The 14,966-nt window shown below is 42.1% G+C and overlaps 1 protein-coding gene across 2 annotated transcripts; it reads left to right on the top strand.

Moving 5' to 3' along the window:
- Window positions 1-14,348, top strand: kif2a (kinesin family member 2a). Of its 2 annotated transcripts, XM_014992878.2 has the most exons (21): window positions 1-194; window positions 5,381-5,475; window positions 6,223-6,345; window positions 6,565-6,619; window positions 6,917-7,024; window positions 7,215-7,253; window positions 8,677-8,777; window positions 8,878-8,973; window positions 9,069-9,123; window positions 9,536-9,698; window positions 9,799-9,889; window positions 9,991-10,054; window positions 10,169-10,260; window positions 10,341-10,483; window positions 10,766-10,970; window positions 11,110-11,220; window positions 11,309-11,376; window positions 12,270-12,417; window positions 12,906-13,007; window positions 13,114-13,249; window positions 13,353-14,348. In XM_014992878.2, the coding sequence occupies exons 1-21, from the start codon at window positions 134-136 to the stop codon at window positions 13,436-13,438; spliced, it is 2,142 nt and encodes a 713-aa protein (XP_014848364.1). In that variant the 5' UTR covers window positions 1-133; the 3' UTR covers window positions 13,439-14,348. The 2 variants fall into 2 exon arrangements, with proteins under 2 accessions (XP_014848364.1, XP_014848365.1); XM_014992879.2 differs by lacking the exon at window positions 7,215-7,253 and having other exon boundaries at window positions 2-194.
- The last annotated feature ends 618 nt before the right edge of the window (window positions 14,349-14,966 follow it).

The raw sequence follows: 14,966 nt of genomic DNA, 5'->3' as shown, positions 1-14,966 counted from the left end.
TGGAAACAGTCCTGGTAGCTACGTAATCTGCCCCTGCATCTTCCTCCCAAACCTAAAACACCAAAAGGCGCTGCATTCTCCCGGCTTACATTAAGTCTGTAGTCTTGTGTTTGTTATTTTAAAGTGATGTAGAATGGCGTCAGGCTTTGGGAAGATAGTCGTCGGTACTTACGTGGAGATTAAGCGGAGTGATGGTAAGTTGTCACTCTGTCCGCTCTTTTTTTTCTTCTTCTTGTCGGACTTAGTTGTTTGGGGATCTTTGTTGCTGTGGGTCTGTTGAATATAGCAACCGTTGTTCCCCAGCCTCGGCCGCAGAGCCTAACGTTTGCTTTAGCATTAGCCACATCCAGACGGAGACATAAGCAGGCAGGACAGGTTGGGCGGCGAGTTTCAGCTCGGCCTTGGCATTTGAATGGAGTAGGCTTATCTTTGTTAGCAAACGTCTGGATCAATTTAGGACATTTTTGCCGCACCTGTAAAATGTTATCGTTTAATAACATCAATAGAAGAAATAAAAAAATCATAATATATCTGTAAATTACGTGTATTTTTAGAGCCATACTAATGTATTTTGACAAATATTTATATTTAGGCAAGCTAGGCTTGCTAACTTATTACCGTTGCTGAGAGCGGCATTAGCTAGTTGTTAGCCTAACGGCTAACTGGGCTGTTTCCCGGCTTCATCAGTTACTGGAGTCAAACTTAAGCTCTTATTTTATAAAATTATCTCCCATTTTGGGGTGTCATACTTATTTAACGTTTTGTCTTTAGGTCAAAAATTATCCGGTAAGCATGCGAATTCGTTGTTATTGGAAACATTACTGATCAAAAGTAAAATATGGCATTCCCTAAACGTTGTCATGCCATGTTCAGCACTGACAAGACAATAGACAGGCGTATTCTCAGGACACACCTGCTTTTAACATCTAGATCAAAAGTGACGACAGTGCCTTTAAAAAGCCGCATTGAGTAAGATGTTTCTTTTAAATAAGGAGATCCAAGTCTTGCCACAACAGCAAGCTGAAATCAAACAAAAACTTGATGCGGTCAGTGAACGGAACACCCCGGCAAACTTTGTTTTAAGAATTGAAGTCTTTATTTCCTCATTCATCTAAGACATTTTCTCTTTTCTGATAGGTTTTTGAAGAGAAGGGGTAGTATATTTGACTGCTTTCTGCTAGTAGCCGTTGTGTCCAGAGCAGGGATTGCCCTCTCTCTGAGGGTTTGTGGCAGGGCTGGTCCAGACTAGAGCCAGATTCAGGCCATTAGCCACCACCCCATCTGTTCCTGTTTCTGCCAGGACTCTCGCTTATCCACCCCTACTTTATTTTCCATCTCATGATGATTCCTCATATAAGTAAGACTGGGGAAAACAAAAAAAAAAAAAACATTTAAAAAACAGGGATGCCATGGAAGTAACTATTTATTGTTAGTTTATTAGTTAGTGTGTGTATATATATATATATATATATATATATATATATATATATATTTTTTTTTATTTATTTATTTATTTAAATCAATGTTAAAATACATTACATGATCTTATCAAGTATTGGCCATTCTTTTATTATTATTTTAATTTTCAGTCTGTAAACACATCAGCAAACAGCTTGCACTTTTAAGCACTTTTTTTTTCCAATTTGATGAAAATCAGATAAAGGAAGACGTGCAGCAATTGTAGACGGCATATTTTTGATAATATCACTTTGTGTACAAATTCATCTTAGTGAGCTCTGAACTCAGAGTTCACCTGAATACCTTTCTGTCTTGGTGGCTACGCGGGGATGTGATCTTTCGGTTTTATTTCTTCCCGTCGACTGGAATGAACACTGCAGGTACCGCGGTGCTAGCTGGTACCGCTGGGCTCATCAAGTCTGTCTGGCTGGCACTGATTCCCAGCAGCAGTTCTGTGTCCTGGCAGATATATCGTTGTTTCCATTCCAGCTCCGTAGTGGAACATCGACTAGGCCGTGTGATTTATCTTTATAAAATAACAACTTTGTCCATCGTTGCCAAACTTAAAAAAAAATCTATGTCACATTGCTGGAGCTCAGATGCTTCCCAGAAGCTGTACAGAATACAAATAAGCACCATTTGTACTCAGTACAAATGGAATACATTCATTTTCTCTTAAAATGAATAGAAATGACACTAATGCACAAAATAAAAATGACTCTGCAACTCATATCAACAAACTACCTTATATGACTTCAAAAGAGATGCAAAAAAAAAAAAAAAGTTTTTGAATGGGTAGATTTAGTTACAACTAAGGGACAAGTTAGAGCAGAATAACAAAACTAATTAACCGGCACCATTATTTTCAGTTTTCTTAGTCACAGGAAATACATGTATTTTAAAGGGTTTGATTATATTCAAGCTCTGCGTCTTCAGCTTAGATAGAAACAGGTTGAAGATTTTAAAATGCATCATGTGCTGCTTCCCGGCCGCGTGTCCGGAGCATGCAGGTGTACAGTGTCGCTCAAAGAGCATACGCTGTGCGCTTGATGCTCTTCACATGGTGACCAGATGAATAATAAAGCAGCACCGATATACAATCGGATCACAAAGGTGGAAAAACGACGTCACTGGTTATAGATCAAATGCTTTATGTGTCTACTTTTCAAACTAATTCTGCATGTACTCACTACATTTTTTGTGGTTATATTGTCTTCCTCTTAATATTTGTATTAGAATTTCTTTAGTCTCTTCATTTTTTTTGTTTCATTAACAATACGCAATAACAGAAGGAGCGCCCTTGAACACACACATGCATAAATATAACAATATTTGGGGTTGTAGCCATACTAAAAATAATGAGACGAGAAGAACAAAACGAGCAACGTTGTTTTGTTCTTGCATTCTAAGGAGAAAGAAGAAATGATCCTGTTTTTACTGGTCGATCTTTTCTCCTGCTCTCATCTGTAGTTATAGAAACAATGTGTTAAAAAGGGACTCGTATCGGCCAACACCAATGTAAATGGTAATATATTGTGCATCCTAGTGGTAGGTTCACTGGAAGGCATGTGTTTGAAGACAAAATGTAAAAATACTTACACATTTCTGCTAACGGGTTACACAGACTTCTTGAGTGCAGCAGAGTTAAGTTTTCTTCTAAATGTTTGACAATCACCAGGCTTTGGATTAGCTTTATGTACACATTGTGTCTTAAACATGTAAAACTTTTATTATATAAACGAAGTAAAATCGACCCTGTTTTCTTTTGTTTAACAAAGATGAAGTCCTGTCACATAGAGTAAGGGTAGCTCGTCTTGATGGCTGTTCAAACGTGCTGAGTTTGGAGGAGACGCATTGATTTGTGGGAAATTTATTTAAATAAACTTCTCATCTATCTAACCCAAAGGGTAACATCATATATTGGTTCAAGTGTTTTAGATCTTAATGCATAAATTTTGCAGTAAATACTATGACAGGACACTCGCCATCATTGGTAATAAAATGCATCGATATTATAGATATGGTCTGATTTACAGAAGAAAATAAACAAAATCATGGTTAGAAACAGCTTTGGAGAAAGAACCAGGCAACAAGTATTTATTTTATATTGTAAAACTGCAAAGCTGAGTGAGTCAATCTTTTTTTTTTCTCTCTCTCTAAACTTTTTTCACCTTTTGCCAAACTCTCATCCGTTTTCAGGCATCTCTGTGGCTAATTGTTGAAAAACGCTTCAAAGTGTTAAACATCTAGGTCAGCTGAACCGCCTCCTCTTCCAGGTGACCTTGGCAAAAGCAAAGATGAAAAATCTGAGTATTTAAGTCGATGTCAACTTTATAAAACACGTAATATAGAAAAAGTGCATCAAAGTGCTATTAACCAGGAGCAAACTAAAAACCAAAATTACTACTTTATGTAACAATAAAAAAAAAACTGAGGGACAAATCTGAGAATAAAACTTAATATGTTTATTACATAAAAGAGAGGGATAAATACAAAACGATACAGAAAATGAAATGCCGATTCAAGCTACTGCCAAGTCAAAAGTTTGACCTCGGTGTTACAGAGTCGACTTGTTGTTGTTAAAGATCCTGCTGATAATGTGGGGCCAGACAATTAGGAACCTTTAAAACGGCAATAAAATCCTAATCAATCCTGCAGCGAACAGGAAGCGGGTGGAGCGAGTCCAGCACGGGATTTATATATTCCTACTTCCTGCAAGTTGCCTCATTAAAAAAAAAAAAAGACTAATCAATGTTTGTATTCAGAGAATTACAGGAGTCTGAACATGTGAGATGAAGGCACGAGCGTAAACCACTGGTGAGACTTCTCAGACTGCTCAACTTGATGATGTTTTTATTTTGTTGTGCTTATTATTATTTGTTACACTTATTAAAAGTTTACGTTACTCAAGGTTATATTTGAAGCAGGTCTGCTGGTCCTCACTACCGCACACTTAGTTTTCACTACGTCCAAAGTTTTAGGAAGGTGTGTGTTATTCAGTGAAAGTGTTCCAGGCAGAGACGGAAAGCAATCGCATATCGTTGTTGCTGAGGCTGGAAAAGTAGCAAAATATCATTTAGGGTGGAACCTCCTGTTAAGGTTACTTACATCTTCCGCAGTTTGTTTCAATCATATGTTAAAAATGCAGGAATTGTATTTAGAAAGCGGATTTCTAGTCCCCAGTAAACGGAAACGGGGGGGATTACAAGTAGATCAATTTTGATTTTTGTTTTTTTCTTACTGTTTTGAGAGGAAAAAAAAACGAGGGCATGTTAAATCAGTCGGACCTACAAGAGTTTGGGAACACCGAAAACATCTTCGCTCGCTGGCTTCTGAGCTTTATCTGAATAATAAATACTGGAACACGGTGTTTCCCGGGGGCTGAGAGAGGGCAGCTTACAGCCTGCTGTCAAATCCACAGAGGCGAGGAGCAAAGCGGCTCCTTACAGCTGTTCCTGTTCCGCCGCAGACAGACAGAGGGGGCGGAGAGAAGCCCGTGGCCCGGCAGCAGCTGGGCTCTGCTCTGTTATCTGTGGCTCTAATTGTTGTTAATCAGACACTCATAAGCTGAAAGAACTGAAATTAGCCCCAGCTTGTTTTCCTGCTCTCACATGACAGCGGCCCGCCGCGCATAAAGCGCACTCCGCTGTCTTATATTGGGTTAAAAATAATTATCAAGCTTGTCTCGGGATTAAATTAGTTTCACTTCTCTCTCTCGTTACTTTTCGCTGTCCGCAACTTCGACTTTCCCGGTAATAAAATTCGCAGTAGCACATCTATCCACTAAATTAAACTTTAGTGTAGATTTATAATAATATTTGACACCAAAGGAAATACAGGTAAATGCTTTACCTTTAACGCAGCTTAAACCTTAAGCCTGACTTTGTCTTGTGATTATTACGTTCTTTCCCATTTCTCCCAGGACGTATACATCAGGCAATGGTGACGTCTATGAATGAGGACAACGAGAGCGTCACAGTGGAATGGATAGAAAACGGGGACACAAAAGGGAAGGAGGTAAAAGCACCACTTTACCAGCCATTTATTGCCTTTCAGAGCCGTGTCCCCAGCAGCAGCATGTTGCTGCTGTTACTTTCCATTGCGATGAATAATGCATCCTGAGGCATTCCAGTGCTGCCAGGATTATGCAACTTTCTTGCATGTCCTGAGATCCCTCCGGACGTCACCTTCTGCGTGTAAACCTGCAAATCCTGTTTTTATTTTTTTAAGTTACAGGTCCGTCGTTTTTAGCTGGACGGCTGTTCTCCGTTCGTCAAGTACCCGTGATGTTTATCGCAGTGAAAACGTTTCTAGCGCTTTGAAAAATGTGGTCATTTAAGTGCAATTTCACAGCTAACATTTTTATTGTGCTCGTCTTTTCTTTTTCCTGTTTATTCCTCTTTTTCATAACCATTTAACTCTAAAAAACCCCCCAAAAAAACAGTTAAATTATATCAATCCATGCAAATAAAGTAGTTGAGTATGTTAGTATTCATGTGCGTATTCTGTAAAGAGAAGGGTTTGTTATGTCTGTGGAAATGTGTCCAAACACATCAGATGTTTTATTTTTCTACCCTCCGACTAGAAACACGACTCACACTGAGGTCCACTTCTTATATTTGGCTTGGTTTTAATTTTAGTTCTATTTTTGTGCTTTTATGTGTATTGTATTAAAGTAATGTTTTATTGTAAACTCTCAACAAAAAAAAGAATAATTGGCATGCGCTCATCTAGGTTAAACATGTACTGTTTTTTGTACTATAGATCGACTTGGAGAGTATTTTTGCACTTAATCCAGACGTAGCACCAGATGAGGAGATTGCCCCCAGCCCAGAGACTCCTCCCCCTCCCACACCCACATCTGTGAAAGTCAACAAAATTGCAAAGGTAAATATTGTAACACCAACTTCAACTAATAAACAAAAAAACAACAACAACTTTAGTACAAAATATTCTTAATTTCTGTTAAAATACTCTTTTTGCAGCTTTGCAGTCACTGTTGCAGGGCCTAGCAACACTTGTTTGTGGATACCCAAGTGTCATTTGGATAATTTTGTGTAGTCTTGTTTTGGAGTATGTAATTTATTTATTTTATGTTTTTTACAGAACCGGCGGACAATAGCACCTACTAAAAATGAAACTCCTTCCAAGGACAACAGAGGTTTGCGTCACACTGTTAAACTGCATTTATGTATAACTAGTGGAAATACTTAACCGCACCTCAAACTGTGTTTTAAAGAGTCACTGTAAAGTTTTAACGTGTTGCACATGGATAACTTGTGGCTCCAAATGTTGTCGGACCATTTGAAAGTGCAGATGTACCTCTTTTTTTTTTTTTTTAAGTCACATAATTTAAGTTTTGGTTTGAATCAAGTGATTGGAATAAACCTTTTTTTTTTAACACAGGGAATGCAAACGCATAGATGTATAGATCTATTTTGTGACCTTTTGCTCTTAGCGATTCCGACTCGGACCAGACCGCTACAGCCTCAGCAGCCGGATCCGGCTCCACCTCCTCCAGTTCAGCAGCCCACTCAGCTTCAGACGCAGCAGCAGCAACAAAACGGTAAACGGACAAAGCAAAACGGTTTTTGGTCCAGCACAGTTTTCCCTCATTTTGCCAAAAGCACTTAATCACTTCTGCAAATGAAATGTCTTGTATCCATTTGTATTTATTTAATCAGAGACGTCAGACGCTTTCTGGTTATGGGGACAGAGCTTAATTTTTCATATTTTATGGATCACATTTATCACAGAATCCTCACTGATGTCCAGAAAGGAGCTTGGACAGCTGTGTATGTATCTCCTGCTCGTTATCCCGGCCCTCAGTGCTTCGTGGTGATTCTGTTAGTTTTCCCCACTAGAACCTGAGCGCCCTAGACGAATAGCGCTGTCGGGAGCTGTGGTGCGGAGATGAAGCAGCACCACCCAATCCGTGCTTCGGTTAAGCTTTCTGGGTATTAGGGAGCAAAACGAGGACATCAGTGCTGCTTTTTGGCTGCGCTGATTCTGCCGAGTCATCCACATGCACACATGGAGAAGATGCTTGTGTCGCACTGTTGCACTTCAAAAACAAAATCTTACCAAGTATTTTCGGTCTGGTTTCTCGTGCAACTTTTCATCAAGTAACAGGAGGTTGTTTTAGGTCAGTAATTCCTTAATATTGATGAGAAACTACTGGTCATGTGTGACATAATCTGCCTGTGGAACGTGACAATTCTGTCATATAAGTTACATAACGGAACTTGAAACAAGCTCCTACATTTTTGCTAAAAAGTTGACTGGAAGTTAGTTTTGTCTTATTTCCAGTGCACTAAGATATTTGCAGTAGAAACTAGACCAAAACTCTTTAAGATTTAGTGTTTTTGTGGTGAACTCTGTTACCTCACTGAAAGTGCTCGCTGTTTGGACTCGGAGAAAGACGGGGCACCCCCTCCCTCCTCCGTTTTGCTTCTTTACCCATCAGCCTCTTCTCTATTGGTCTGAATAACTGGGCGACGCGTGGTGCTGCACTCCTCTCCGACTTTCTTGTCCTGGTACTGACCCAGCTCATCATCTTCTCACAGATTAGAGCAGATTATTAATCCTCCTGCTCCGATAGTCTAGGTTTAGTGGTACTGGAGCCAGCAGGGGGGCCAGCGCAGTATCTCTGGGTTTTGTCAGGCTTTGCAGTGGGATGCTGGAGCCAACCAGATAATCACAGTTTGTTTTGTTTTTTTTTGTCAAATCTGAAGGGCTTTTTACTCACATTTCTCTAACATGTATCCTGTTGTGGTTACTAATAGTTTCTGATTGATCTGAAGCAACACTAATCAGCAGGTGTGCTGGGAGTTTTGGGTAACAGTGAGGTTGGTCTCTCGTTTATTGAGACAGTTTTATTTAGCAGAAGTAATAAAGGAATGGAATAAAAACGAGACATTCTTATTGCTTCCAGTTCTTTTGTGTCTGATGGAACCGATTAAAGGCAGACTTAACAAGAGAAGAATGTTGGTTCTCTGAAGGCCTTTTGTTGGCTACAAAGAGAAAGCAGCTAGTGTTTAATGGTGGAAACACAGTGTGCCAGCCACTGCACTGCCACTCTTCAGCTTTGTTGTGTAGGGTTTCCCTTTAGTTTTGGGAATACGACCAGTGTGGAAAAAGTGGTGAAATAAACAAGCTACTGATGCGTTTGTTTTAAAACCGGAGATGTTGCCGTTTCTTCTTCTTTCCCAATGGCAGCGAGAAGGAAGTCGAACTGCGTGAAGGAGGTGGAGAAGCTGCAGGAGAAGAGAGAAAGGCGCCGGCTTCAGCAGCAGGAGCTCAGAGAGAAACGAGCTCAGGTGCAGCAGCGTTCAATCAGTGTTTCCTGCAGACAAAAATGACATTTCATGTATAACGTTTTTTTTTTTTTTAATTCCTGGTCTCCGTGTTGTTTTCCAGGAGGTGGATACCACCATCCCCAACTATGAGATCATGTACATGATCCGAGACTTCCGGGCCAGCCTGGATTACCGGCCCCTGACCACTGCTGATGTGGTGAGCAGAAGCCAGAGCTGCTGCTGCTTTTTTTTGTTTGAAAGTTGCAGGTTGTCGATAACTCATTTAAAATCTCGATCTCTTCCTCCTTGTAGATCGAAGAGCACAGAATATGTGTTTGTGTGAGGAAACGTCCACTCAACAAAAAAGGTACGGACGTATTTCAGAGCGAACCAGTCCATTTTCTTCCACATTACCGTTGCAAACTTCAGTGAACTTTATTGGAGTTTGATCCAATAAAATCTGCAGACAGGACAACCATTAGTTGTGCACTCATAAAATCTTTTTGGAAAAGTGGGAAGAAGAGGTTGCTGTGGTCGGATGAGACCAAAGTGCAACTTTTTCCCCTTCCTGAACCCAAATTATATCCACAGATTTAGCAGCTGTGTTGGGATGTTCTCATTTTTAATATATTGTTTGTGTGAAAACCATCATCATCTTACCAAGTAATTCCCTATTTTGTGTTAATTCCAACGAAACACCCGTAGAAGTGAGAATCTCTGACGGATGTCGATGCTTCTGCAAGGCGCCGTTCATGTTGCTGCTTTCTGCTGGCTTCCAGAGCTGACCATGAAGGACCTGGACGTGATCACCATCCCCAGTAAGGACGTGGTGATGGTTCATGAACCCAAGCAGAAAGTGGACCTCACCCGCTACTTGGAGAACCAGACGTTCCGCTTTGACTACGCCTTTGACGACAGCTCCAGCAACGAGATGGTGTACAGGTTTGTGAAGAAGTGTGACGTCCAGCTCTCCGTGTGTTTTGTGCGTGTCCTAAAAGCGGCTCGTCGTCACTGACGTACGCGACGTTGTCTCATCCTGAAGGTTTACTGCCAGGCCTTTAGTGGAGACCATTTTTGAGCGGGGCATGGCTACCTGCTTTGCTTATGGTCAGACAGGCAGCGGTAAAACGCACGTGAGTTTGAAGTGGCGAGAACTTGTTCGAAAATGAAACGTTTCGAACAACTTGGACGGAATATTTAAGTGAGATTTGTTCAAATGTTTACCGTGTTTTAGACAATGGGAGGAGACTTCTCTGGGAAGAACCAAGACTGCTCTAAAGGAATTTACGCATTAGCAGGTAAACACGAGGCATCTTCAAGCACTCATTTTAATCTTTTAATTGATTAAACGAAACAAACTTGGACTGTTTTGACATAGAACGGATTTAAATGTTGCGTTTCCTTTGGCGCAGCCCGGGATGTCTTCCAAATGCTGAAGAAAGCCAACTACAAGAAGTTGGATCTACAAGTTTATGCAACCTTTTTTGAAATCTACAGCGGGAAAGTAAGAGCTGTTTAACGGTTTGCTGGACCGTCCTCCGTCCTGCGCTGCACAAAAGCTGACTCTTGCGTTTGCATTTCCAGGTGTTCGACCTCCTGAATCGTAAAGCTAAGCTGAGGGTGCTGGAGGACGGGAAGCAACAGGTGCAGGTGGTGGGGCTCCAGGAGAAGGAAGTCAAGTGCACAGAAGACGTCCTAAAACTAATTGAAGTGGGAAACAGCTGCAGGTAGAGCTGGGCTGGGTTGTTGGAGGTGGAGGCTGATGCATTATGGCTCTTGCAGTAAATGCGTACACACCCAGTTTACAACCACAAACCTCAATGTGTTGCTAGCTCACAGTTTTGCACCACTACGCTGATCTAGCCCAATAAAGTACGTTGAGCTTCTTGGTTGTAACAAACCTAACCTGAAACTTGAAGGGGCAACATTTTCTTGATCCTTTCTCGGTTTGCTTCCTAGCAGGTGATCTGATGGTTATCCCTAAACGTTTCCGTCCCGTTTCCTCCCAGAACATCTGGGCAGACGTCGGCCAACGCTCACTCGTCGCGGAGTCACGCCGTGTTCCAGATCATCCTTCGACGGAAGGGGAAGATGCACGGGAAGTTCTCGCTCATCGACCTCGCAGGGAACGAGAGAGGCGCCGACACATCGAGCGCCGACCGGCAGACTCGTCTGGAGGGAGCCGAGATAAACAAAAGCCTGTTGGCCCTCAAGGTCCGTGGCCTGTGCGACCGTGACGCAGTCATGCGGGAAATATGTGGAAAGGCTCATGCAGTTTTGTTGGTTCCCCCTCAACCCCCCGAACGGTATTCCTCTCGCTACATTTCTTCTCGTCGTTTTTGTTTCGTTTCAGGAGTGCATCCGAGCTCTTGGCCGTAACAAACCGCACACTCCTTTCAGAGCCAGTAAGCTTACCCAGGTCCTCAGAGACTCCTTCATCGGGGAGAACTCTCGCACGTGCATGGTCAGTTCGTCGTCTGCAGAGGAAGTCTGTATCCACGTTGGCCATTCTCTACAATCCCCGTTAATCTAAATGTACCGTATTCCCACAGATTGCAACAATCTCTCCTGGAATGACATCCTGTGAAAACACGCTCAACACGCTGCGCTACGCCAACAGGTGGGAGGATTTTAGCCTGATTAGCACTTCTACCCTCTTTACATAGTCCAGATTGCCGGTGTGTTTTCTACTGTCGGTTTGATCTGCAACTCTCTCTCTCTTACTCCTCCTCTTTCCTGCTTTCTCTCCTTCCTTCCCGCCTCCCTCTGCTCCTTCGGGCGCCGCCACTCAGAGTGAAGGAGTTTGGGATTAGTCCGTCAGACATCCCCTTCTCCCAGGGCGGTCAGGGGAGTCGCCCTGACCACTCGCCTACCAATACCTTTGAGCTTGATGACTTTGCTGCGACCTCTCCCAGCAGGTCAAACACCGCATGCTCCTCCTCCCGATAAAATCACAACTCCTCATCTGTCGCTTCATCAGCCTATCGCTTCTTTTTGTTGTTTTTTTTCCCACTTCCATTCCGTTTGCACTTTCACTGTTATTTCCAACTGCTGATTTCTGAACGTCATCACACATCCGTCCGGTCTTTTGGTTTTTGTTCAGTGTTGTCAGTAGTTGTGACATCTGCATGGCTTGCTGAAAGCTGCAAAGTCAGAATGAAAACGTGGCTCAAAGCTTCACTGTTAGCCGTTGGTAATGCAGCCAGGATGAGCTTTTTGTGTGAGCCAGCTCTCAGCAGGTAATCCCGCTCTCAGTCCCGATTAATTAACTGGGTACTTATCGGTCAGGGACACGGCAGTAATCCCTCATTACCTCCATGATGCCTCGTTGGACTTTTATTAGCTTTTAAACTCTTGTTATGAAGGCTGAGACTTTTTTTTATGTATACATATATATCGTTGCATGGCTTTGCTACTGTAATAACCCATAATTATCTCCATAAACTACGCGAAACAGAAGCTGACCTCAGAGCAGAACTGGACCTGATGAGTCGTCTGTTTTTGCTCCCGCAGGGTGAAGGAGCTCACGGTTGACCCCAACCAGGTGATGGAGGGCGGAAGACCCAACATCCACGCCGTCAACCAGCTGGACATTTTGGACGAGGAGTGGCTGAGCATCTCTCCGCAGCGAGACGACCTCAAACTGCTCTGTGAGCAGAATGTAAGTCCTGCAGGGAAGATCGGAGCGGCAGCAAAGACGATGTGAATTCTTTAAATTTCACATACGAAACAAACTTATCGTCTTTAGCTTCTAGACTGCCTGAGAAGTCGCACAAACATTTCTGAAAATGGAATGTCTTAAATTATTTGTTGTCGCACTAAAAGGTCCTTTGGCGTCTAAACTGTGATGTTTGTTCCATGTTGTCAGGTTAAAACCACAAACTGATCAGAAATGCAAGTTTTGTTTGAGGTTGAACTGCAAGGTTAGGTTCTGAAATATCTCCAGCTTTGGAAATTTCACAGAGAACCGTTCGACATAACTGTAAACCTACAACGTAGCCAACAGGCCAGGGAGTTAGAAGCTTTAGCAAGCCGAGGTTTTGTAATGTGGCAAAAATGGGAATAAGTTTAAGGGGGAGTCTGTATTATTAGTGAAGACTAAATTTAATGTTTCTATATGTAAATGTCAATGATGCTTTAACGTTCCAGGAGGAAGAGGTTTCTCCGCAGCTCTTCACTTTCCATGAAGCCGTTTCCCAGTTGGTTGAGATGGAGGAGCAGGTTCTGGAGGACCACAGAGCGGTCTTCCAGGTGAAAACGAGAATAAACCATCCGATTCGGCTGATCAAGTTTTGATTCCTCACTTAAAAAGTCTCCTGAGACTGAGCCGTGTTGTCTCTGCCTGTGGGGGGGTCAGGAATCCATCCGGTGGCTGGAGGACGAGAAGGTGCTGCTGGAGATGACCGAGGAGGTGGACTACGACGTGGAGTCTTACGCCACACAGCTGGAGCAGATCCTCGACCAGAAAATAGACATCCTCACCGAGCTCAGAGGTGTGACTGCAGCATGAACACTGAAGGAGAGGGGGGAGGGAAAAAAAAAGAAAAGGCTGACTCAAGTTGTCTTTTTTTTTCTCTCTCTCTCCTCTGAAAACAGATAAAGTGAAGTCATTCCGCTCTACACTTCAGGAGGAGGAGCAAGCCAGTAAGCAGATCAACCCCAAGAGACCACGAGCTCTTTAGAGGCCCAGGATGCTTAGGTGGCGCGTTCAGAAGCAGAACCACTAGATGTTTGGCACAACTCTGGCTGTCTCCAACAGCTGTGAAAACAAATAAAAAGGACTATTTAACACAGCAACAGGCTCAACAAACTGTATTTGTTCTGATCTCTCCTAACAGGACTGACTCTGCTCTTACTCTGTTTAGATATTTCAGGAAGGGAATCGTTTTTCCTTCCATTTTAGATGGTTTTGTTTTTGTTTTTTTTTCCATGAAGAATGTTTAGTTTCCTTCTGTGTACTTAAATTATTTTTTTTTCTTTTATACTTCTTTATACTTTTAGCTAAATTCTTTTGACTGGATATATGAAGAGATTCTAATTGAACTCGAAGTTTTAACACAAAACCAGCGTTTCTGGTTCTGGCTGACATGTCTGCATGCTCCGCTCTATGCTAGCTTATCTATCCTCTGCTTAGCGGTCCTCGGTTCACATTGTGACGTCGTATTTCATTGTCAGTGACCTCTTCTGTTTTACTCTGAGTTTGTAGCGGTTGAGGAGAAACCTCGAAGCTCTCGTTTGTCTTTGTTTCCTCGTGTTCCTCAGAGGTTTTTAACTGTAGCTTGCTTCGTTCGGTCTGTGCCATGTTGTCCTAATACGTGGCGACGACCGCCTCCGACATTTTCCACCCGTTTAACTGTGTTTACAAAAAGGAACTAAGAAGAACTGTTAATAAATGTACAGTGAAGACCACTGACCTACAACTGGTTCGTGTTTCTCAGCGTTTGCACTGGATGTAATGCTGGAGGGAGTTAGAAAAAAAAAATGAAAATCCTGTTTCATTTGAATGACTTCTGTGAGATGTTCTCCAAATAAACTCAGCAACTTCCATTTTATTAAAACGGACCCTCTGAACGTGGTCTGTGCTGCACAACATCCTATTTGGTCTTGGTACATTTTTATTATATTTTTGCCAAAGCTGCATGAGAAAATGAAACACGTTTTATGGCAAATTATAATAAAACCATTTTTTGCATCTAAACTCATTCGGGTGCCTGATTTCCATCTCTTTAAAAGGAATTAATAGTTTTATATGTTGACTTTTATTCGCAAATGGAACTAGTGAGTCCAAACTCGTTCTAAGCTTGACTCTTTCGCCCCCTACTGTCCACTTTAAGTATTCGCTGCCGACTATACCATCTGTATGAGGATCGCTTGTTTTCTAATTTAGGCAGCTATTTACTAGGTGTGAATGTGGCTCAGTCTGAGAGCAATCTTTCAATTTGAAGGTTGTAGGTTTGATTCCTGCTCCCCCTCAATGGTACTCCTGAGCAAGGCACTTACAGCCCAGAGTTGCTTCCCAATCTGCATATGAATGCGTGGGTTTGACTGGGTGAAAGTAACTGTAGTCTGAAGCACTTTAAAACCTGCTCTGCAGAAATATCTGCCACAAATTCACAATTAACTTTTATTTATACTTTAAAATGGTCAAAATATCGACTTGAAATCTCCAGAAATGTGTCCACAAAATATTTTTGAATAATAATCTGAGCC

Source organism: Poecilia mexicana, unplaced genomic scaffold (assembly GCF_051168715.1).
Source record: "Poecilia mexicana isolate PSO_F unplaced genomic scaffold, ASM5116871v1 scaffold_9, whole genome shotgun sequence".
Taxonomy (NCBI): Eukaryota; Metazoa; Chordata; class Actinopteri; order Cyprinodontiformes; family Poeciliidae; genus Poecilia; species Poecilia mexicana.
Note: the sequence above shows the minus strand (reverse complement) of the source record. Positions and strands in the feature narration are given on the sequence as shown.

Coding starts and splice junctions, on each gene's coding strand:
- kif2a (XM_014992878.2), top strand. CDS start 134: ATGGCGTCAGGCTTTGGGAAGATAGTCGTCGGTACTTACGTGGAGATT. Junction 8,778..8,877: donor TCAGAGAGAAACGAGCTCAG/GTGCAGCAGCGT, acceptor GTTGTTTTCCAG/GAGGTGGATACCACCATCCC. Junction 10,261..10,340: donor TTGAAATCTACAGCGGGAAA/GTAAGAGCTGTT, acceptor TTGCATTTCCAG/GTGTTCGACCTCCTGAATCG.